The sequence below is a fragment of the Neopsephotus bourkii genome, unplaced genomic scaffold, assembly GCF_033783945.1.
Source record: "Neopsephotus bourkii isolate Nb327-2 ecotype Australia unplaced genomic scaffold, CSIRO-AGI_Nbou_v1 NB_1525, whole genome shotgun sequence".
Lineage (NCBI taxonomy): Eukaryota > Metazoa > Chordata > Aves > Psittaciformes > Psittacidae > Neopsephotus > Neopsephotus bourkii.
This window is the reverse complement of record NW_026902001.1, coordinates 425,133-447,790: the sequence shown is the minus strand read 5'-3', so window position 1 is coordinate 447,790 and position 22,658 is coordinate 425,133. Positions and strand designations below refer to the sequence as shown.

The 22,658-nt window shown below is 58.4% G+C and overlaps 1 protein-coding gene across 3 annotated transcripts in view; it reads left to right on the top strand.

Moving 5' to 3' along the window:
* Nucleotides 1-22,528, top strand: part of GSE1 (Gse1 coiled-coil protein) — a 99,818-nt gene extending 77,290 nt beyond the window's left edge. For 2 of the 3 annotated variants that reach the window (XM_061369940.1, XM_061369938.1), the window contains 15 exons: nt 5,184-5,402; nt 8,747-8,946; nt 10,747-10,928; nt 11,071-11,268; nt 11,444-11,635; nt 11,749-12,071; nt 12,490-12,814; nt 14,253-14,833; nt 15,439-15,551; nt 16,473-16,743; nt 16,883-17,005; nt 17,116-17,487; nt 18,265-18,540; nt 18,907-19,010; nt 20,069-22,528. In XM_061369940.1, coding sequence (XP_061225924.1) covers nt 5,184-5,402; nt 8,747-8,946; nt 10,747-10,928; nt 11,071-11,268; nt 11,444-11,635; nt 11,749-12,071; nt 12,490-12,814; nt 14,253-14,833; nt 15,439-15,551; nt 16,473-16,743; nt 16,883-17,005; nt 17,116-17,487; nt 18,265-18,540; nt 18,907-19,010; nt 20,069-20,203 — 3,614 coding nt within the window. In that variant the 3' untranslated portion in view covers nt 20,204-22,528. The remainder of the gene's footprint in view (nt 1-5,183; nt 5,403-8,746; nt 8,947-10,746; nt 10,929-11,070; nt 11,269-11,443; nt 11,636-11,748; nt 12,072-12,489; nt 12,815-14,252; nt 14,834-15,438; nt 15,552-16,472; nt 16,744-16,882; nt 17,006-17,115; nt 17,488-18,264; nt 18,541-18,906; nt 19,011-20,068) is intronic. The other variant, XM_061369939.1, reaches the window with a different exon arrangement.
* Nucleotides 22,529-22,658: the final 130 nt, after the last annotated feature.

The window sequence follows — 22,658 nt, the reverse complement described above, 5'->3', positions numbered from 1 at the left end:
AGAAATAACCCCCATCACGCCGGCCCTGGCCCCTCCCCAGTGCTGCGCCCTCCAAACGAGCTCTTATTAGTTTGCTTGTCGTCATTTGCCAGATCAATGGTCCATGGAGGAGCGATCGATGGAGACGCAGCCGGCTAATAGCGCCATGCGCTTGGCGCTCGGTGCCAGGCTCCCTGGGGACCCCCAAATCCCATCACTGCACCACAGGGTGTTCCTCACCCTGGGGAGACCCATCCGGATCCCTCCGAGGGTGCTGGGGAGCCGGCCAAGATGGGCAGCGCTCATGGGATGGGTCCTGGAGGATCTAAGAGTGGTCATAGGCTGTGCGGGCATCTCTCCATCCCTCCTGGGGACACCAAGCCCTTTGTGCTGGCTGCATGCAGGGCAATGGGGAGGGAGGGCAGAAATGGGGCTCCCATCGATCAATTAATTAATTAATGGAGGGTGTTGTAGGTAGAGCTGCGCTAACGAGGGGTGACATCACTGGTGGAGGAGGTGGTTCCCAGTGCCTGTCCCCTGCCTCTCAATGGGGTGACACAGGGACCATGGGCACACGCTGCCCTTGGCCTCCTGCCCTCCCTCCTTGCCCGCACACTGGGGCCCTGCCTTCTGAATTCAGGCAGCACAAGGGAGAAGGGAATGGAGGGGGGGGGGGGCCCTCCACAATGTGAGGCCATTAGCATTGAAAATCCATGCAAAGCAGCTGTTCCTGCTTGGAGCGTGCAGCTGGATCCGGCTGCGGAATGGGAGCCGAGGCACTGAGACAGGAGGGAACCTCATGGTGCGGAGCATCACCCCTGATTCCTTTAGGGCCCCATCCAGAGCGAGCCTGGAGGATCCTTGCCAAGGGGTTGGCCAAGTGGGCTCTGTCTGAGCTGAGGTCCTGTGCGGTGGGTGCGCATCCGTCCCGGGGAGGGATGCAGGATGCTCATCTCCCCCTTTCTCCCCTCGGCCTCCCGCCGCGCTGGGTTTTTTTCCGCTCCATTTGCCAGGGGCTGGAGCTGCTGCCTGATCGTATTTGGTAATAAATTATTAGTTCCAGCGCTCGGGAGCCCGGGAGCTCAAAATAGCTGCTTTTAAAGCGGGCAGCTGGTGCAGGTTGAGTTCAATGGCAATCTGCTCTGAAGGGCACTTCATGCTCATTAGGGGCCTTTCAAGGTGCTGTGGGGGAGAGGATGCTGAAACCAAGGTGCTAGACCTGCATTTCCCAGCAGCTGCCTGCAGTGGGAATGGGGATGCAGGAAGGGCAGCGGTGCCGAGGGGAAGGATCCCGGGGTTTTGGGGTGCTGGGAGCCCATCCCTGCCCCAGTGCGGCTGCTGGCGTGTCTTATTTGTCTCCATCCCCACCAGGCAGCCAGACTGGTTCTGCTCTCGCTGCCGGAGGAGGCACCCGCTGCCAAAAAACCCGCCAGCATCATCAGGAGCAGATGGAGAAGAGATGGCACATTCCCAGCTCCCAGCCCTGCGCCGGGGATGCGGGGGGACAGCGGGTGCTGGGGTACAGGGGGACAGGGACATCCCCCCCACCATCAGCAGACAGAGGCTCGGGGTTGTGTGCTGTTAGGGATGCCAACCCCATGGTACCGCAGGAAGGGGTGCCAGGATGCGGGGTGGCATAAGGAAGGGTGGAAGGGGACACGGTGATGGCAGTGCTGTCCCCTTCTCGTCTTGCTGCCAGGCAGGGACATGCCTGCTCCTGCGGGCAGGCAGCCAGCAAGGCACTGGGAATGCCAGACACTCCCTGCCCCGGCACATGCCTCGGGAAGGGGACAAGGACATGGTGACACATTGCCTGGTTCCCGGTCCCCAGCCCTCCCCATGGCCTCAGAAGGGGATCCAGGCGCCCTGCAGCATCCTGCCTTGGCTTGGTGGTGGATATACAGGCAGCTGCCTGCATGCAGGGGCAAAGGCAGCAAGTGATGCCCGAGGGCAGGAATATGGGTGGGGGGGGTGCAGTCCCCTCTCCCTGCACCTCCATAGGGCCCCATTTCAGGGTTCATCACCCCACCCTGGTGAGGCATCCGCTGGCTGCGGACTTGACCTGTTTTTCCGCATGGATCTGCCTGTCGGGAGAAGCAGCCAGGGAGGGACAAGGAGAGGGAAGAAGCCCCACCTCGCTGTGGGGTGGCACCGCGTCCCCAGCCACCACAGGGACAGCGGCACCCGCAGCGGTGAGTGGCACCTGTGCCGCACCGGTGATGGCATGCCGGAGGGATGGGTGCATGGATGGATGGATGGATGGATGGATGGATGGATGGATGGATGCAGGGACACTGCGTGGTCCCGCATCCCCACTCCCATGCTGAGTGCCTCAGTTTCCCCACTGGCAGCTGTCCCATGGAGCAGCACAGGGACGCCCGGACAGACGGACGCCAGCTCCGTCGGGGCAAGGCGGGTGAGCGGCGCTGCTCGGGCCCCAGCCAGGGCGGAGGCACTGATTTTATCACGGGGCAGGAGCGGCAGAACTGGTTTGGGGCATTGGCAGAGCTCACGTTAGCCAGCCAGGCCCGGGGAGAGGAGAGGAGAGGAGAGGAGAGGAAAGGGGGGGATGAGTTCCCCGCATGGTTTCCAACGAGCTGCTGGCTTGGAGCTTGCCCTGTGCTCGCCTGGCAAATCCCGGTGGGATCATGAGTTAGCTGGGAGGCGTTTGGGGCTGCCGAGATCAGCTGAGCATCACACGGGTGACGCTGTGCCGCCAGCCCTCGTGCCCCGGTGAGCGTGTGCGAGCGTGATAATCCCCGCCGGCTGCTTACAGCAGAGCGGCTCCAGCCTTGGGTTGGGGCTTGGGGGGGTTACAGTGGGGTTAATGGCTGGGGAGAAGGTGGGGGGTATGGGGAAGTGTCCTATGGGGGTGCAGGGCTGTGCCATGGGGGTGCAGGGCAGTGCTGTGGGGATGCAGGGCTGTGCCGTGGGGATGCAGGGCAGTGCCATGAGGATGCAGGGCTGTGCCATGGGGGTGCAGGGCTGTGCCATGGGGGTGCAGGGCTGTGCTGTGGGGATGCAGGGCTGTGTTAAGGGGATGCAAGGCAGTGCTGTGGGGGTGCAGGGCAGTGCCGTGGGGATGCAGGGCTGTGCCATGGGGATGGAGGGCAGTGCCATGGGGATACAGGGCTGTGCCATGGGGATACAGGGCAGTGCCATGGGGATAGAGGGCAGTGCCATGGGGGTGCAGGGCAGTGCCATGGGGGTGCAGGGCAGTGCTAAGGGGATGCAGGGCAGTGCCATGGGGGTACAGGTCTGTGCCATGGGGATGCAGGGCTGTGCTAAGGGGATGCAGGACACTGCCATGGGGATGTGGGGCTGTGTTAATGGGATGCAGAGCAGTGCCATGGGGATGTGGGGCTGTGCCATAAGGATTCAGGGCTGTGTTAAGGGGATACAGAGCAGTGCCGACGGGATGCAGGACAGTGGCATGAGGATGTGGGGCTGTGCCATGGGGATTCAGGGCTGTGTGAAGGAGGTAACAGGGCAGCGCCATGGACATGCGGGGCTGTGCTAAGGGGATGCAGTGCAGTGCTACAGGGATGTGGGGTCTGTGTTAAGGGAATACAGGGCAGTGCCCAGGGGATGCGTGGCAGTGTCAAGGGGATGCAGGGCTGTACCCAAGGGATGCAGGACAGTGCCCTGGGACAGCACACAGGTGCGCAGTGCATGCAGATCCCAATATCCCACTCTCTGTTGGACACCCACTCACTCCTATGGGGGTCCCCATGCCAGTGCAATGCTCAGAGGGTGGAGGGGGGGGGGGGGTGCCCATTCCAAGGCCGTCCGTGTGTGTGCACGTTGGCTTCCCCAGCTGTTCTGGTAATGAATTTACATGAGCTGAGCGTGTCGACAAGGCGGCAGTCAATGGCTGAGAGCACCGGAGTTAATAAATGCTTGTATAATGAGGGCAGAGGGGAGCGCACGCCGCAGCGCCGGCCGCCTCTCCTGGGGCCGGGGGGCAAAGATTAATCAATGCTGAGTGGCACTGCTGCCCCCCCCTATCCCTGCCGCTCTACATGGCCAGCCCTCTGCCATGGGATGCTCCGGGGTCTCCATCATTGCCTCCATTGGGAGCTGGGATGATGGGGGGGCAAGGGGGGGGGGGCTGCCCCATGGCACCCCGTTGTTCTCTGCTCCCCACCTGGGAGCAGAGCTAATTTTAGGCTGGTGTTAATGAAGCTGCTCGTTTGGAAGTCTATTTTAAGGGCCCTGACATCAGCAGTTGCTGTTTTGGGAGATGGAGAGCCCTGAAGCAGCCTGGTTGTGACAGCTGGGGGACACCCCCCTGTTCAGCAGCACCCAAACCCTCACCCTTAGGGACCACTGTGCCCTATAGCACCCCTGTGCTATGGGGTGCACCCATGGGGACTTGGGGGGTGCCATGGTGAGCGTTTGAAGGTGAATTGTTGTTGAGCCTGGCAGTGCTGGGGGGCAATGGTGGGGCTTTGGAGCTGCAATGGTGAGGATTTGAAGGTGCAGTGGTGGGGGCTTGGGAATGAAGAGTGGGGGGGACTGTGGGTGCAATATGAGGGGTTTGGGGATGTGCCGGTGGTGATGCGAAGGTGACACAGTGGGGATTGAAGGTGCAATGGTGGGAGTTCGGGAGAGCAGTGGCGGGGATAGGGGGATGCGATACTGGGGATTTGAGGTAGCAATGTGAGGAGTTGGGGTGCAGTGGTGGGGACCCAGGGATGCAGTATTGGAGATCGGAGGGTGCAGTGGCAGGGATTTGGGGTGCAATGGTGGCAATTAGGGGTGCAGCTGTGATGCTTCGGGTTTTGGCAGCACCGTGCAAGTAAGGAGGCTACCTACCCCTTTCCCCATCACCTCCATCAGGATGCTGACATCCCGATGTCCCCCCAAAGCACCTTCCCCCTTCCCACTGGGGCTCTGCTGAGTCCCCCTGTGCTGTTTCCTGGGACCGTTTGGGATTGGTGGGGCTGTGGGATGCTGATGGCAGCTCCTGTCCCCCACGTCACCTCGTTTTCCATGGGCACGCTTACTTCATTAGGTAAGCTGCTCCCCCATAAGCAGTGCTTGTGCCTACCTGCTCACATCTCACCCACTGCACGGGGTGGTAAACCAGATGGAAGGTCTCGTTTATCCTGCTCATTGTTCCAGCTTCAAGGGGGATTTGGGACCCGCTCTCCCCGCTCCCATCCCTGTATCCCGCTCTAACACGCTGCTCCCATCCACAGGCATGAGCCATGAGCCGAAGTCGCCGTCCCTAGGAATGCTCTCCACCGCCACCCGCACCACCGCCACCGTCAGCCCGCTCACCCCATCGCCTCTCAACGGCTCCATCGTCCCCAATGGCAGCCCTGCAGCCAGCAGCACTTTGTCCGTCCAGGCAGCACCTTCCTCCAGCTTCGCCGCCGCGCTCCGCAAGCTCGCCAAGCAAGCCGAGGAGCCCAGAGGTAGGGGATGAGGATGGGGATGGGGATGCAGGGGATGCTGAGCATCGCTGCTGCCACCCGCGGTGCCGTTTCCCCCCCATTTCCCAAGCTAATGTCTTTCCCTAGCGTTGTGTCTCCAGGGAGCAGTTAAGAAACTCAGTTCAGCCGGAGTAATCCTAATGCTGTATCACTTGTTATGCCCCGGGAGAAAGCCTGGGAGAGCATGGCATGGGGGGGACCTGTCCCTCTCTGCCCCTCCAGCCTTGTTCTTTCCTCCTATGCTTCGCTTCAACGCTGTTTTATCCAGAGGCGCCTCAAACCTGCTCCTTTTCCAGCTGAATTTCCCAGCTAAACAGCCAGTTTGGGCACCCCTAGGAGGTCCCCAGCCCTCGTCACAGTGCGATGGCCTGGTTGATGCCCTCCATCACATACCCACCCTGATGTCAGATGCTGCTGATCCCGAGTTCTGTGCTGCTGCAGGGAATGTGTCCTATGGGAACAGCCAGAGCTGTCCCACATGCACAGGAGGAGGGTGCATGTCCCCAGAGTGCCAGAGTTTCACCAGGAGACTGCTGGCATTAGCAGTTTGCAATGAAATAGTATTTATCCCTGTTGTTACCATTGGTGGGTGCTCCCTGTTGGGTCATTGCCCACCTCCCAAGCACTTTGGGACATGGGGAGGATGCCAACCCTTTGCAAGGTACTTTATGGATGTTCCCTTTTTGCAAACAGGACCCTCCCCACAGCCCCCCCCCCCATCAGAATGAAACATCCCAGCACAGCCATGGCCCAAAGCCTTTGGCATTAGCTGCTCCCGATGGGGATGCCAGCTCCCTGTGATGCCAATGGGACCTTGGTCTTGGTGATGCTTCATCCTGGCTGGGAGCATCCTGGCTGCCTCCTCCAGAGCCCATCTGGTTTCTGTGGGGTGGTCAGATGTGGCTAGGGGATTATTTTGCCTTTCCTTCCCCCCCACGCCACACAGCTCCTGTCCCCTCCTCTCTGCTCAGCCCATCTGAAGGGACATCAGCAGGCTTTGGCATGGATTTCATGGTGCTGAAGGGAAGCAGCTGCGTTCCCTTTGGATTTCCTCATAACGGCTTGCCCATCTGGGTGCCCAAAGTGGGTTTTTAATAGGCATGAGTGTGGTTGAGTGTCGGGAAGGGGGTTTCTTTCCGCACCGTGGCTTTTAGCCCTAGGAAATGCATGGATTTGCCCCCAAATCCTCACCCTGCTTCCCACAATGGGAGATGCTCCGCTGTGGCAGATGCAGCTGATGGGGTGATGCCAAATGGGTCCATCCAGCTTTTCTACTGGGTTTATGGGACATCTGTAGGGATGTTCTGCTCCCACAGAGCATCCCCAGCTGCAGGGGCTCATCCCGACCCATTCCATCCCAGCAAATCCATTGAAGCCGTCGCCTGGCTGGGGGCTCCTGCCTCTCATCCTACCCCAGGCTGTCAGCAGGGTGGGTTTTATTCCCTCCCTCTTTCCTTTCTTCCCCCCCTTCTCCTCCTTCAGGGTCTCAGCTGTTAATTACATTTGCCTGTCAGCCTGGGCTGCTAATCTGCTATCGCGGAGCGGAAAGCGGGAGGTCAGAAAACAAAGGTGACACCATCACACTGTGCCTCTTGTCATCTCCAATCCAGATTAGTTTCATTGACTAACTCCTGGCTGAATACCACCAGTTAATTATAACGATCACAAACCCTCCCGTTTAAAGCCACACAGCGAGAATTAAGGTTCTGAAGTAAGACTTTAGCTTCATTAATTGCCGGGCTCATTGTAATGGTATTGATTGTTAACGCTATCGCGTGGTGAGTAATGGCTTCCCAGCTCAGAGGGGATTAGGCTGCTAATTGTTGTTGGCCTTGCGCTGACAAGATAGACTTCAGTGGGTGTCAAATCCGTATCGGCGGCCTCCTTTGTCACGGGCAGCCTTTCTCTTGCCCTCAGTCTCGCTGCTCTTGAAATGAAAGCGATTCGGAGCGACTCGGGAATAATTAATAGGACAGGACGGATGGCAGCAGGCTGCTCCGCTTGGCCTCGCTGCTCCGAGCATCCTTCCCGACGCATGGGGATGGTGGGTTTTCCTGCGGCATTCCTGGCCCTGCCACATCCAGGCTGCCTCCTGGTGTTGTGCTGAGTGTGGTGAGGAGAGCGTGGGGATTTTGGAGATGGGTTGTTAGCTTATGCAGGGGGGATGGCTTATCATCTGTGGGGTAGAAAGGACCTTAGAGCTCATCCAGGTCCAACCCCCTGCCATAGACAGGGGCACATTCCACTAGAGCAGGTTGCTCCAAACCCCATCCAACCTGGCCAGGGATGGAGCATCCACATCTTCCTTGGGCAAAGACTTGCACACTTGAAGGGCAAGGAGACACCTTATACCCTATGGGGAGCTGGTGTGCATGCTTGCAGGGCATGGAGCCAGGTTGCACACTTAGGGTAGAGAAGGGCCCTCTCAGTGCCAACCCAGTGCTGGAATGGGGAGCATCCTCACCTATCCGCTGGCATCCTCTGGTGACCACAAGCCAACCCTTGGTGACCAGTATCTGGTCCCTTATGGTTTTCCCTAAGGGAAACCTTCCCTTAGCCCATAATCCAGGATGCTGAGAGCAGGGTTTGGAGGGTAGGAGCCCCCAAACCGCCCGTCTGGCTCTTTGGACCAGCCCGTGTGCCTATGCCCTAATTCACATTGAAGTTGTATTCGTGCTCCAGCTCTGCTCTCCGCTTTAATTCCATTTTTGTGTTTTCCCTTGGAAACACGGCCAGCATCCCCGGGGTGGTTTATAATTTAAAATACAGATGTATTATGCAAATAAAGCCAAAGCTTTGCCCAAGGGTTATGGGGAGCGACTCCTTCCTTCATCCCAGCGCCTCCGAGGGCCCTGGCACGGAAGCACACGGCAACTTTCACAGACGGATTAAGGAATCTGTGGGTTCGGCTGGAAAAGATACTGCTGCCCGGGGTTGGCATCGCATCCGTGCTGCTCGTGCCAAGGCGAGCTGCGCAGGCAGGGCTTCCTGCACCCATGTAGGGCTTTACAGACCCTATTAGATGGGAGCTGAGGGTGCCTGTCCCACTGTGTGGGGTGAAGCCTTTTAGCACTGCAGGGACAGTGCTAAATCCCTTAGGATTTAGGGATCCCGTAGGACAGGGATCCTTGGGGATGGGAGGATGGGGGTCCAATTTGGTGGTCTGGAGGGATGCTGACCGCACCGTATGCATCCCTGCGCCTCATCCCTGGTCCCTGCAGAGGGGCATCCCACCAGGAATAGCTTCAGCTTGTCGGGAGAGTGGTTTTAGCTGGTTAAAATCTGCCTTTTCCCCCCATTTACGTTAACTTTTGATTCAATTCCAGGGTCTTCAATAAGCAGCGAGTCATCCCCGGTCTCCTCACCAGCCACCAACCACAGCTCCCCTGCCAGCACACCCAAACGTGGCCCCATGGGCCCCATCATCGTGCCCCCAGGGGGGCACAGCGTGCCCAGCACGCCACCCGTTGTCACCATTGCACCCACAAAGACTGTCAATGGGGTCTGGAGGAGCGAGGGCAGACAGGTATGGATGGATGTGTTTGAGGGGTGCATGATCCCCCCAAAGGATGGAGAGTGCCGGATGATAGTGCTAACTGTGGTCCCCCCCAGGGTGGAGGATGTGGGATGATAGTGTTAACTCTGGTCCCCCCCCCAAATGATGGAGGATATGGGATGATAATGCTAACTGTGGTCCCCCCTAGGGTGGAGGATGTGGGATGATAGTGCTAACTCTGGTCCCCCCAAATGATGGAGGATATGGGATGATAATGCTAACTGTGGTCCCTCCCAGATGATGGAGGATGCGGGATGATAGTGCTAGCTGTGGTCCCCCCCCAAATGATGGAGGATATGGGATGATAATGCTAACTGTGGTCCCTCCCAGATGATGGAGGATGCGGGATGATAGTGCTAGCTGTGGTCCCCCCAAAGGATGGAGGATGCAGGATGATATTGCTAACTGTGGTCCCCCCCCTCAAAGGATGGAGGATGTGGGATGCACAGCACTGATAGTGCCAACTGTGGTCCAAAGTGCCAGGATCCACATTGCCACGGGGCTGCCCCCGCCCCCCCCCCCCCCCCACCTTTTTATCCCTTCTCCATCATCCCCAGGCTGCTATCCAGAGGGAAGGAGCATGAGGAAGAGGGGAGAGGGGGGGAGAGCGGCTAATTAAGAAGCATCGTTAGTGGTTCTCCTCTCCTCCACACGCTACAAGCAGATTCCCGGGGGGATTATGCCACTTGGAAAGACTAATTAAACCACAAAGCAGAGAGGCGATGGGAGGGGATGAGAAACGCCGAGGGCGGGGAGAGGGGGGAAGCAAATGGAATCGTGATCCCTGGATGCTCAGGGGGGGTATCCAGGTGCTCCCCATCGCCATGTCCCCCCCCCCACCTCTCTGTGTCACCCCCTCCACTGTGACCCCGCAGCACGGGGGTTAACCGAGCGTGGGTTATTGTCTGGCAGCGCCTCGCTCGCAGCGTGACGCCCCGAGACAGGGAGGTAATTAGAGCAGAGCCTGGCACGCACAATGAGCCTTAATGCAGGCGGCAGAGGTGGCGGGGACGGGGTGTGGGGGGGGGAGGAATGACAACACCCTTTGTGCAGGCTGTGGTGACCTTGGGACTGTCCCCAACAGCGAGGGATATGAAACAGGGACCGGGACTGGATAGGGAAGGGATGCAGGGTGATAAAAAGGATGCTGCCTTCCTGCTCTTATAGCCGCTAAACAGAGAAGATGCGATGGAAAACGATCGCTTTTAAACCCAGCTTGACTTGTTGGAGGTCACACCCCTAATTGCCAGACCCTGTGGGGTTTCTTGTCACCCTTGCCATGGGGTCCGTCCCCAGCCGATGTGGGTGCTGGAAAGGAGCAAGCCTCATCCCAGTGCTGGGATGGGGGGCTGATGGAAGATGGATGAGGGCCTGCGGGGAGGCTGGGTTGCTCATGGGCTGACCTCTGGTTTATGGCTGTTATCAAAGGCCTGTTGGATTTCCACGGGCTGTGTCTGCATCCTCCATGGGTAATTAATAGGTAACCTATCAGCACTGCTCCAGTTGCAGCACCCTCTTTGCTGGTGCCCCCCCCTGCATAACCCCTGCAGACCCTCACTCTTTCCAGCCCATCTTTGGATGCGCTGGGTGCAGGAGGATGCTCCGATGGATGCATCCTCCTGCATATACTGGTGCTAGCTGGGACCCTGCGGGCACAATGGTACCCACTAAGGGTCTTGGGGTGGGGAGACAGCAGGGACCCCTGCATCCTTTGTGGGCTCCCTGCCATCCCCTAATGCCTGTCTTGTTGTTTGTCTCTTTCCCTTCTAGCAAGAAGCAGGGTCTCGGGGCAGCAGCAGCAGCAGTGGCCGCGAGCGCCTCATCTCAGAGCCCCCCCTCTCTCAGGAGAAAGCGGGGGGCCCCACTGTCCCCTCCCATCTCCTGGGGACACCCTACTCCTTCGGGCTGCCCCCGAGCTCCGTGGTCCAGGACTCCCGCTTCCCTCCTCTCAAGTGAGTCCAGCGGCAATGGATGGGGAAGGGGTTGCTGGGATGCAGGTATCCCCTGCGGGCTCTGGTCCCATTGAGCATCCTGAAGGGGTGACATCGCCATGGGGGACAGGCTGGGATGTGACCATCTCCCTGCTCCCCGCAGCCTGCAGCGGCCGGTCCACCACGTGGTGCCTCCGAGCGCGGTCACCGAGGATTACCTGCGCAGCTTCCGTCCCTACCACACCGCCGAGGACCTCCGCATGTCCTCCCTGCCGCCCCTCGGCCTGGACCCGGCTGCTGCTGCTGCTTACTACCACCCCAGCTACCTGACACATCACCCCTTCCCGCACCCTGCCTTCAGGTGGGCATCAGCCAGCTCCGGGAAGGATGGTTGGGCTGCACTTAAGGGCATCTTGGGGCTCTCCAGACCCATCTGCGAGCACAAGGCAGCCCACATCCAGCTTTATGGGAAGGGAATTGGGGGTTTCTCCCTAACCCTGTGTGATGCATCCCTCTGAGCATCCCTGTCTCCCCAGGATGGACGAGTCGTACTGCCTGTCAGCGCTGCGGTCCCCCTTCTACCCGCTGCCAGCGCCAGGCTCACTGCCACCCCTGCACCCCTCAGCCATGCACCTGCACCTCTCGGGGGTACGGTACCCCCCCGAGCTCTCGCACTCTTCCCTCTCTGCCCTGCAGTCCGAGCGCATCTCCAGCCTCGCCGCAGAGAGGTACGGAGGGGTGATGGCTGGGACAGGGGATGGATAAGGCCCTCCAAGGGATGCTGAGATCCATCCGGAGGGTGTTTGGGGTTGGGATTTTCCTATTGGGCTTCTCATTGCAGGCTGCAAATGGATGAGGAGCTGCGGCAGAGGGAGCGTGAGCGCGAGCGGGAGCGGGAGAAGGAGCGGGAGCGAGAAGCCGACCGAGAGCGGGAGAAGGAGCGCGAACGGGAGCGGGAACGCGAGAAGGAGCTGGAGCGGGAGCGGGAGAAGGAGCGCGAACGGGAGCTGGAGAGGCAGCGGGAGCGCGCCCGGGAGAAGGAGCTGAGCATGGTGAAAGCCATGGAAGGGCCGTTCCTCCCCGTGGCCGAGCTGCACGGGCTGCGGGGACACCCAGCCGAGGAGCGGGGCAAGCCGGCAGAGCCACTGGTACCCATCAGACCAGGTACGGCATCCCTGTGGGTGACACTGGGGGGGTTGCCACCATCGGCACAGCTCGCCACGGTCCCTTTCCCCCTCCAGATGGCAAAGCCAAGGGGGTTGGTGGCCCCGGGAGGTGGCTGGGGATGGAGCCGGGCTGCCAGCTCGTTGTGCCAACAGCCCAGCTGCCGCGGCTCTCGGGGAGGCGGCGCGGTGCGGGTGCCATCTGACTCGGTCCGGTGTGGATGTGAGCCCAGTGCTGGGCATGCCCGGCAGCAGGGATGGCAGGGAGGGAGTGCTGGGCTTTGGCTGGTGGCTGCCCCACAGCTCTGCCCATGTTGGTGCTTGGGGGATGCTCTGCACACCCCATAACACCCTGATAACCAACAGTGTGGTCCCCCCTTTCCATGCCCTGACTCTCCGGTACCCCCTTTCCAACACAGAGAAACTGAAGGACTCGGTGCTGCCAACACCAAAGCCTATCCAGCACCCGCTGCACCCACCACCTGCCTCACACCACCCCGTGCCCAGCCTCATCCCCAACCACAACGTGTTCCCGCTGCCGGGAAGCAGCGCGGCCACGGCGCTGCTCATCCACCGCACCAACGAGGAGGAGAAGTGGCTGGCACGGCAGCGCCGGCTGCGCCAGGAGAAGGAAGACCGGCAATCCCAAGTCTCAGAGTTCCGGCAACAAGTGCTGGAGCAACACCTCGACATGGGGCGTGCGCCGAGCCAGCCTGAGCCCGAGCATCGCCCCGAGCATCCCAGGTAGGGATGCTGCATCAGGGATGGAGTTCCTCCCCCCAAATCATAGCTGTTTTCCCACCTCACAGCCATCCCTCTGTAAAACCTATACATCTACAAACATATCTATATAACACCTATAGGGTTTTTTGCTGTTACCCCATTGCTGTGCCTGCCCCATTAGCCAGATCTCCCCCCCCCCATTAGGTACCCAGCATCCATCGCCATGCCCCCCGCACATCCCCGCTGCGCTCGGCCGGTGCCAGCAGGTCCCCGCCGCACGGTGCCAGCCAGGCCGGCTGTGCTGGCAGCGCCGGGCATCACCGGTGCCCGACATCTGCGCGGCGGCAGGCAGCGAGCCCGGGAGGTGGCCACGGGCCAGCAGCAAGTGGCCAGGAGCTGCCCAGGCACCGGCACCGCTAATTGCAGCTCCCCACTGTGTGGTGGACCCAGGCAATGGGATGCCCTGTTTTTGGAGGGGGGGACGACACACGATGACATGTCCCAAAGCCATGTGGTGTTGTTGGGGGGCAGAGCGATGTGGCTGCACCCCCTGGTTGGCTTGCTGGGCTGTTAAGCAGTGCAGGCGCATCCAGCCAGTTCCTTTTGTTATTTTTGGGTATCCAGGGGATTAGCGCGGCTCATGGAGGATAATAAGGAGCGGATCATGGGGCGGCACAAAGGCGAGTGCCTGTCACAGCATCCTTTCCCCATACACTCCTTCCATCCCAGATGGGAGAGGAGAGAGCAAGGTCACCCCGAAACACCTGCAGATGGGGTTACTGCATCCTTATCCTCATCCCCATCCTCATGAGGACGTCCCCACCCCCATTCCCATCCTCATTCTCATCCTCGTCCTTATCCCCCTTGTCATTCTCATCCCCATCCCCACATCCCTATCCCCATCCCCATCCCCATCCTGGGGCTGATGAGGACCACTCCCAGCAGGGCAGGCAGTGCTTCCCACCTGCAGTGACAAGGTGCCGGATGGCAGCACGGAGCTGATCCCGCTGCTCCCTGCACAGAGGTCCGGGGCGCTGGAGCGGAAAAGCGTTAAATGCACAGCTTGGGCACATGAAATATTTATCCTGCTAACGGGCTGGCTCCATCCTGGCTGTCGGAGCAGGGCTGCACCAGGGCACTGCCATTGCACAGCAGGGCTCTGCCAGCCCCAATGGCTCTCTTGTCTTCCCCATGGTGCGCAGCCCTGCAGTCCCTTGCTCAGCATCCCAGGGATGCAGCCGCATCCCTGCCCAATGCACACAGACTTAACTCTGTCCCCCATCCTTCTGGGAGCTGGCACAGGAGGGGGATGTGTGTGGCAGCCCCAGTGCACAAACCTCTCTTGGATGGCCCTAACTTATGTTTCCCCCCCCACAAAAGCAGCTCAGTGTTGGTGTGTGCTGGCTCTCCAGCACCACTACCAGCCCATCACCTCTCTCATCCTCTCCTCTCCCCACAGGTCAGCATCCAGCCGCCATGAGCCAAGCAGCCGGGAGCCAGGGCAGCACTTCGGTGGGCCCCCACCACTCATCTCTCCCAAGCCCCAGCACCACCCGGTCACCACATCCCTCTGGAATCCCGTCTCACTGATGGAGAGTCCCCCTGATCCACCCCGGCGGCTCCCGGAGCCTCATACCCTCCATGGCCACCCGGCCCCCTTCGAGCCCAGCCGTCAGGGCCTCCCACTGGTGAAGGTGGAGAGGGTCTTCTGCCCGGATAAGCTGGAGGAGGCGACGAGGAAGAGGGATGCTCTGGAGAAATACCCTCCAGGACGGGAGCCCGTCGCTGCGGAGCACGGGAGCTTCACCCATGCCCCTTTCCTAGCCGAGCTGGAGAAGTCCACACAGAGCATCCTGAGCCAGCAAAGACCCCCGGCCGCCCCCTTCACCGATGCCACCAAGCCCAGCTCACCCTACAGAGCCCCCCAGCCCCGCGCCCAGGACCCCATGTACATCTATGACGAGTTCGTGCAGCAGCACCGTAGGCTGGTCAGCAAACTGGACCTGGAGGAGCGCCGGCGGCGGGAGGCCAGGGAGAAAGGTGAGGTGCCGGGTTGGAATTGTGCTGGGGATCCCCCCCTACACCAGCACTGGGACCTGGTGGTGGTGATGGGGCAGCCGGTGGGTCTCCCGGGAATGCCGTCATCCCGCAATGTGAATGCTCCGGCAAGCTGGGCAGCGCGGTAAATCCTTTGCTCTAGACATGCCCAATTAATAAATGATGAACTGAGGCTAATAAGCAGCCTTTAAATATTAATGGGAATGTGTGAGCGGGGATAAGAACAGCGGTGAGGAAGAGATGGAAGGCTTGGGGAGGCTCAGCCGCAGCATCCCCCCGGCTGTGCCCCATTAACCTGCCTGTTGAGCGCCCCAACAGCCTTCCCAAAGCAATGCTGAGCGGGGATACAGGGGTGGGCGATGCCCTCCAGGGTACCACAGGTGATGGAGGGGGGACAGGGTTCTGTTGGGTTACACCCCCTGCCCTGTGGGACCCACATTGGAACCCATTCTGTGTACCCAGCATCCTGTACTGCTGCAGCACCAGTGGGGTCCCAATGTGTTCCCATGGTCCCAAGCAGATTCCCCGGGGTCCCATCAGGATGCCTTGGTCTCTCCAGTCTCACACCAGCCTCTCCCCATCCTCAGGTTACTACTATGATCTGGATGACTCCTGTGATGACAGTGACGAGGAGGAGGTGCGGGCCCATCTCCGCTGCGTGGCCGAGCAGCCCCCATTGAAGCTGGACACGTCCTCCGAGGTACTGATGGCACTCGCTGTACCCTGTCCCCGCTGTCCCCCATGGGGGCAGCCCCTCCTCGGGCATCAGTGACCAGGGCTATGGTGCTGCCAGCATCCCCAGCCTGCTGAGGCAGCAGGGGGTTATGGATGGATGAGGATGGGGATAGGGATGGGAGTGGGGATGGAAGTGGTGGTGGGGATGGGGACAGGGATGAAGGTGGAGGTGAAGATCGGGATGAGGATGGGAAAAGAGACAGGAATGGAGATGGGAAGAAGGGTGGGATGGAGGTGGGGATGGGGACTGGAATGGAGACGCGGATGAGGATGGAGATGAGGATGGCAACGGGGAAAGGGATGAGGATGGAGACAGGAATGTATGTGGGGACAAGGATGGGGATGAAGATGAGGATGGAGATGAGGATGATGGTGGAGTTGGGAATGCACATGTGGATGGGGACAGGGATGAGGATGGGGAAGAGGGAAGAAATGGAGGTGTGGATGGGGACAGGAATGGGGATGGGAATGAGGATGGAGATGAGGATGGCAATTGGGACACAGATGAGAATGGGAAAGGGGACAGGAATGAGGATGGGTACAGAAATGGAGGCGGGGATAAGGATGAGGATGGGAATGGAGACAGGAATGGAGATGGGAAAGGGGACAGGAATGGGGATGGGTACAGGAATGGAGATGGGGATAAGGATAGGGATGGAGATGAGAATGGGAATGGAGACAGTAATGGAGATAGGGATGGGGACTGGAATGAGGATGGGGAAGGGGAAAGGAATGGGACAACGATAAGGATGGGGATGAGGATGGGGACGGTAACAGGGATGAGGATGGTGATGAAGATGAGGATGGGCACAGGGATGGAGGCGGGGATGAGGCTGGGTACCGCTCCCGTGGTGACCCTGCTCCTCTCTCCCCCTTGGCGCCCCAGAAGCTGGAGTTCCTGCAGCTCTTCGGGCTGACCACGCAGCAGCAGAAGGAGGAATTGCTGAGCCAGAAGCGGCGCAAACGCCGGCGGATGCTGCGGGAGAGGAGCCCCTCTCCTCCCACGGTGCAGAACAAGCGCCGCACGCCCTCCCCGCGCCTCCCGCTCTCCACCCGGTACAGCCCCGACGAGATGAACAACAGCCCCAACTTCGAGGAGAAGAAACGCTTCCTCACCATCTTCAACCTCACGCACATCAGTGCCGAGAAGAGGAAAGGTAACAGCCATGCCCCGCGCATGCTGGGGACCAACACCGCCTGCGGGGTCCCCATTCCCTGGTTTGGGGGGTGCTGCGGAGGGGTCCTACCTGGGGCTTTGAGCTTGCTCTGCTGAGCAGAGGCTACACTAAACCTCAGCTTCCCATGCCGCAGACAAAGAGAAGCTGGTGGAGATGCTCCAGGCCATGAAGCAGAAGACCACGCCGGCTGCTGTGGTGGTGAAGAGCTCCCCGCGGGACAGCCCCAGCGGCCCCGCCACTGGTGAGCATCCTTGGTGTTATTCCCTGGGTCTGGGCTGGATGGGAGCATCCCTGTGGGCACTGGGATTGTTGAGGGACACGGAGCCCTGACTGCTCCTTCTCTACCCAAAGAGCCACCGGTGCCGCCGCTCCTGCTGGATCCGGATAAACCAGTGGGCATTGCCGTGTCCGTGCCGGAGGGGCAGAAGACAGCAGAGCCGGGCAGGTTAGACCAGCTGAGACCACAGGAGCTACCAAGGGCTAAGGAGACGGGTGCCGCGCCGGCAGAGAAGCCGCGGCTGAGTGATGCGCACCCCGGGAAGAAGGGACTGAGCATCCTCAGCTACGTCAGGGGCCCGCTCCCCAAGGACATCCCGGTGCCGTTGTCCCACAGCATGAATGGCAAGAGCAAGCCCTGGGAGCCATTCATTGCTGAGGAGTTTGCCCATCAGTTCCATGAATCCGTGCTGCAGTCCACACAGAAGGCGTTGCAGAAGCACAAAGGTAAGGGCAGGGATGCGGGGAGCTGGTTGGGTACCACTGGGGTGACATGCATGTGGGGTGGGAGATCTGCTTTGTCCTCGCCACTGGGGTTCGGCACCACTGAGGGCACAAAATCCACTGGGAACCTCATTGATGTAGCATCCGTGCAGCCCATTGATGAAGCTAAAGATAAGGCAATGGGATCCCAGCGGGACAGTGAAGGGGGCCTGCAGGAAAGCTGGAGGGGGACTTTATACTAGGGACAGGGCAAGGGGAATGGCTTGAACCTGCCCGAGGGGAGACTGAGATGAGCTCTTAGGCAGAAGCCCTTCACTATGAGGGTGCTGGGGTGCTGGCACAGGGTGCCCAGAGGAGCTGTGGCTGCCCCATCCCTGGCAGTGCTCAAGGCCAGGCTGGACACAGGGGCTTGGAGCAAGCTGCTCCAATGGAAGGTGTCCCTGCCCGTGGCTGGGGTTGGAACTGGATGAGCTTTAAGGTCCCTTCCAACTCAGACAAGTCGCTGGTTCTGTAATACAGCTTCATTCCCCAAACTCATGCATTTCAGTGAGTGAGGAAAACAAAGTTATTCCAGTGTGCAGGGGGTGATGAAAACCCATGGGAGATGCTGCAACCCCCCCCAACCCCCCCCCCCCCCCCAAAAGGGCCTGGGAGAAAGAAAATAAATACCTTGAGGGGAGTATCTTTCTCAGTGTAGGGCAGCTCTGGGATGGGGCACACTCACAGGGAGCAGGTTGGGAATACCGGGAATGGGTTGGAGCTGACGCTTGGTACCCACAGGGGGGACAGCGGAGCAGAACCACAAGCTCGATGCCTCCATCCACTACAACATCCCTGAGCTGCAGGCCTCCAGCCGCCTGCCCGCCCCCTCGCACAATGGCACAGCAGAGGGGCTGCTGCCCCACCGGGCATTGCCCCCGCTGCCCCATGACTCAGCATCCGAGGAAGAGGAGGATGAGGAGGAGGAGGAACAGGAAGAAGAGGAGGAAGAGTACCCCAGGCCCAAGTGGCAAGGGATCGAGGCAATTTTTGAAGCTTACCAGGAACATATAGAAGGTAGGGGTTGGGAATAGGGGGTAAATCCCACTTTGTGCCTCAGTTTCCCCTTGGGTGAAATCACCCCATGCCCATAGCAGGCAGCTCCAGCTCCTGCTGGGATAAGCTGGGAAGCACTGGTGGCTCCCAGCAGTGCAGGAGCAGCACGAAAACATGAGGCACTATTGAAAATCGATGTATATGTGAAAAATTCATGTATTCACCCTGCCCAGTGTCCTCCCAGCAGGACCTGGAGGCTCCCTGCGGGCAGTGTGAGGACCAGGGATGTTCTGGGATGCTGGAGGCATCCTCCGCGGTACCCTGGTCCTGCGCTGTGCATGAAGCCAGAGGAATCAGCGCTCACCCCTTGTCCCTTGGGCTTTGCAGAACAAAACCTGGAGCGCCAAGTGCTGCAGACCCAGTGCCGGCGGCTGGAGGCCCAGCACTACAGCCTGAGCCTGACGGCAGAGCAGCTTTCGCACAGCATGGCGGTAAGTGGAGCTCCCATAGCACAACGGTACCCTCCAGTGCCACCATTCTGTGTCCCCCATAGAGACACCCAGCATCCCCATGCAGGCACCCTGAGTCCACATACTGGCACCCTACATCCTCCTGCAGGCACCCAGCATCCCCATACAGGCACCCTGCATCCTCATACAGGCACCCAGCATCCCCATACAGGCACCCTGCATCCCCATACAGGCACCCTGCATCCTCATACAGGCACCCAGCATCCCCATACAGGCACCCTGCGTCCTCATACAGGCACCCTGTGTCCACATACAGGCACCCAGCATCCCCATACAGGCACCCAGCATCCCCATACAGGCACCCTGCATCCCCATAGAGACACTCTCCATCCCCATGCAGGCACCCAGCATCCCCATACAGGCATGCTGCATCTTCATACAGGCACCCAGCATTCCCATGCAGGCACCCAGCGTCCACATACAGGCACGCTTCATCTTCATACAGGCACCCAGCATCCCCATGCAGGCACCCAGCATCCACATACAGGCACCCAGCATCCCCATACAGGCACCCTGCATCCCCATAGAGGTACTCTCCATCCCCATACAGGCACCCTGCATCCCCATAGAGGCACCCTGCATCCTCATAGAGGCACTCTCCATCCCCATACAGGCACCCAGCACCCCCATGCAGGCACCCTGCATCCCCATACAGGCACCCTGCATCCCCATACAGGCACCCTGCATCCCCATACAGGCACCCTGCATCCCCATAGAGGCACTCTCCATCCCCATGCAGGCATCAAGCATCCCCATACAGGCACCCTCCATCCCCATGCAGGCATCAGACATCCCCATACAGGCACCCTCCATCCCCATGCAGGCATCAAGCACCCCCATACAGGCACCCTCCATCCACATCCCCATGCAGGCACCCAGCATCCCCATGCAGGCACCCAGCATTCTCATACAGGCACCCAGCATCCCCCATGGGGCAGCCAGGCGAGCCCAGCACCCCATGAATAATCCCATTCCCGTGCCTTTCTGCCCTGACTCCTTCTTCTCCTTAATTCCTGCAGGAATTAAGGACCCAGAAGCAGAAGATGGTCTCGGAGCGCGAGCGCCTGCAAGCCGAGCTGGATCACCTGCGGAAGTGCCTTGCCTTGCCTGCAATGCAGTGGTCTAGGGGTTATTTCAAGGGGTATCCCAGGTGACGCTCCTTTGGGGATAAACCGAACATATAGTCTAGAAATAATAATCTATTTTATTACCTTGAATATTTAATATTTTTCACTGGGAGGTTTGAAGCTAAAAAAAAAAAAAAGAAAAAAATTAAAAAAAACTTAAAAACAAAAAAAAAAAGAACAGTAATAAAAAAAAAAGAACTAAAATGGAGAATGTGCCATGCATGAAGCAAAGGAGCACGGGGAGCCCACCCGATGCAGAGCAGATCCCATCCCATCCCTTGCCCTCTGCAAGAACCGGGCTCTCCTCTTGGGGGCCAGGGCACTGCAGCCCCCCCCCCCCACCTTTATTTTTCCACCCACCCCACACTTTATAGCGCTCATTTTTTGTTGTTTCCTTTTTCTATATGACAATTCCAAGACTCCACCGACAACACTAAAGCCGGAGGAGCCCCGTGGGGCCGGGTGCGGAATGGCCCCCCCCATTCCCCAGAGCCCCCCCCTTTTCCTGGGGCGTCCCATTGGAAATGCACTTGGCTATAAAACAATAAAGTCAATAAACTGGTTGAAGGTACCTTTTTGTTCCTGTTTGGCGGGGATTGGGGCACCGAGGTGGGGTTAAACCTTGTCCGAGCCCTCGCCCCCCCCCCCCCCCGAGTTTAGAAGCCGAGGAAGAAGGTGCTTCAGCCTCGTACTGTGTATATATATTAAAGAAAAGTTTTGTATGTTTTTATTACTTTAATTATTGTTATAAAAAGCTTGCCTTTTTTTTTTTAAATGTTTTTGCCTTTTTTTTTTCCTTTTTGCTTTTTTTTCCTTGCCCCTTTTTATTATCTTTCTATTTTGGCAAAAGGATTAAACCGCTTTTAGTGTTTGTACTGCTGCTGGTCAGGACAGAAAAGATGCTGAAGTGTTTTAAAAGCATTTAAAAAGCAGGCAAAACAAATCACCTTTTCCAGTGGGAGCAGGTTCTGTCCCTCTGGAATCTGAGCTGAGCCCTTCCAATGCCTTCTCCCACCTGATTTTGGGGATATTTTTACCTTTTTTTGTTTAGCTACTTTGTCTTTTTACCCGTTTTCTTTGTTTCCTGGGTCTGTTTCTGGTCATAGCTCCATTGTGGGTATCACAGCTCCGGGTGCAGGCTCCATTTATCAAACCAATAACACAAATCAATTGCGCCAAGAGGATTGTTGGGGATAGGTGATACTGGGGTGTCTTTATCCCCCCCAGAACACCAAGACAATCAGTAGGCAGTTTGGCCATGGGGAGATGGGGTTTGCCCATAGGGGCTTATGGCTTGCCATGGTGTTGGTGGCACCACCAACCTCCTCAGGCTGGGGCAGCAGGTTCAGCCTTGTCACCGTTTGCAGCCACTTGCTCATCATCGCATGCCCCAGCTCCCCAGGGAGGCTCTTTTTGTAAGATATAATAATAGTTATTTATTATTTTTCTCTTAATTCACCACGAGACAAGCTCACGTCTATGGGAAAAGGTGACCTCTGCTTTCTGCTTTAAATTCCCTTGTTGCACTCGCAAAGAAAGCATTAAAACACCCCCCCGCTTTTATTCCCCTCTCCCTGCTCCCTGGCCTGCCATTGGCTTCACCAAATAAAAGAAAGCTGTGCGAGATTAAAAAGCAAAAAGCCCTTGTGACAGAAATTAGTTTAATCTTTCTTAAACCCCCCCGATTGCGTCGCCAGCCTCTGGCCTCGCTGCTGCCAACTCCGGGCTTCACAATGAATTTTAACACAGCAAAATAATGCCGCTGCTCGACTCGCTTCTTCCCTTTCCCCTGCGCTGTGATGGGGAGGAAGCCAGGGATGGGGAATCATCAGCGATTTATCCCTCTCCTCCACTGCGCTGCGGTGGAGGAGCCTGGCTGGGCTGTAGCATCACTTCATAGCAGCTCCTGTATTCGTAGCAGCTCCCATACTGAGGCTTTTCCCCCCCATTTACCAGCCCCAAAAACCACGTTTTTTTGGAGCAGTTCCTCAGTATTACTCCCCCAGGGCCATGGTGAGCGGTCGTGTTTGTACCTACCCTATGCAGAATTGATCTCAAGCAGATGTGCCAGAGCCCAGGAGGGCTGCGAGGAGGGAAAGGCAAGGCAGAGCCCGCTGGGGGCAGTTTAGATGCTGTGAAAGAAAACAAAAACCCAAAAAAGGAGGAAAAAAAAAAAAAAAAAAAAAGAAACAACCCCTAAACATGTTTCTAAGTGTACTTGTTTGACTTAATTGTAATGTAATATATTATTTGTTGAATGTAGTAATTAGGTATTTATGAATATATTGCTGTAATTTCTGAAAACATCCAAAAGAAACAAAGAAAATAAACTCTTCCACAACAACGGCAAAAGGATTCTTTCTCCCTCCCTCGCATACACACTATGGGGAAGCTCTGAGCATCCTCACCTTGTCACCATAGCCCTTTGCTGGCAGCCCTGGCTGCAGGCAGGGCACAGATGGCAGGCAGGAGCTGCCCAGAT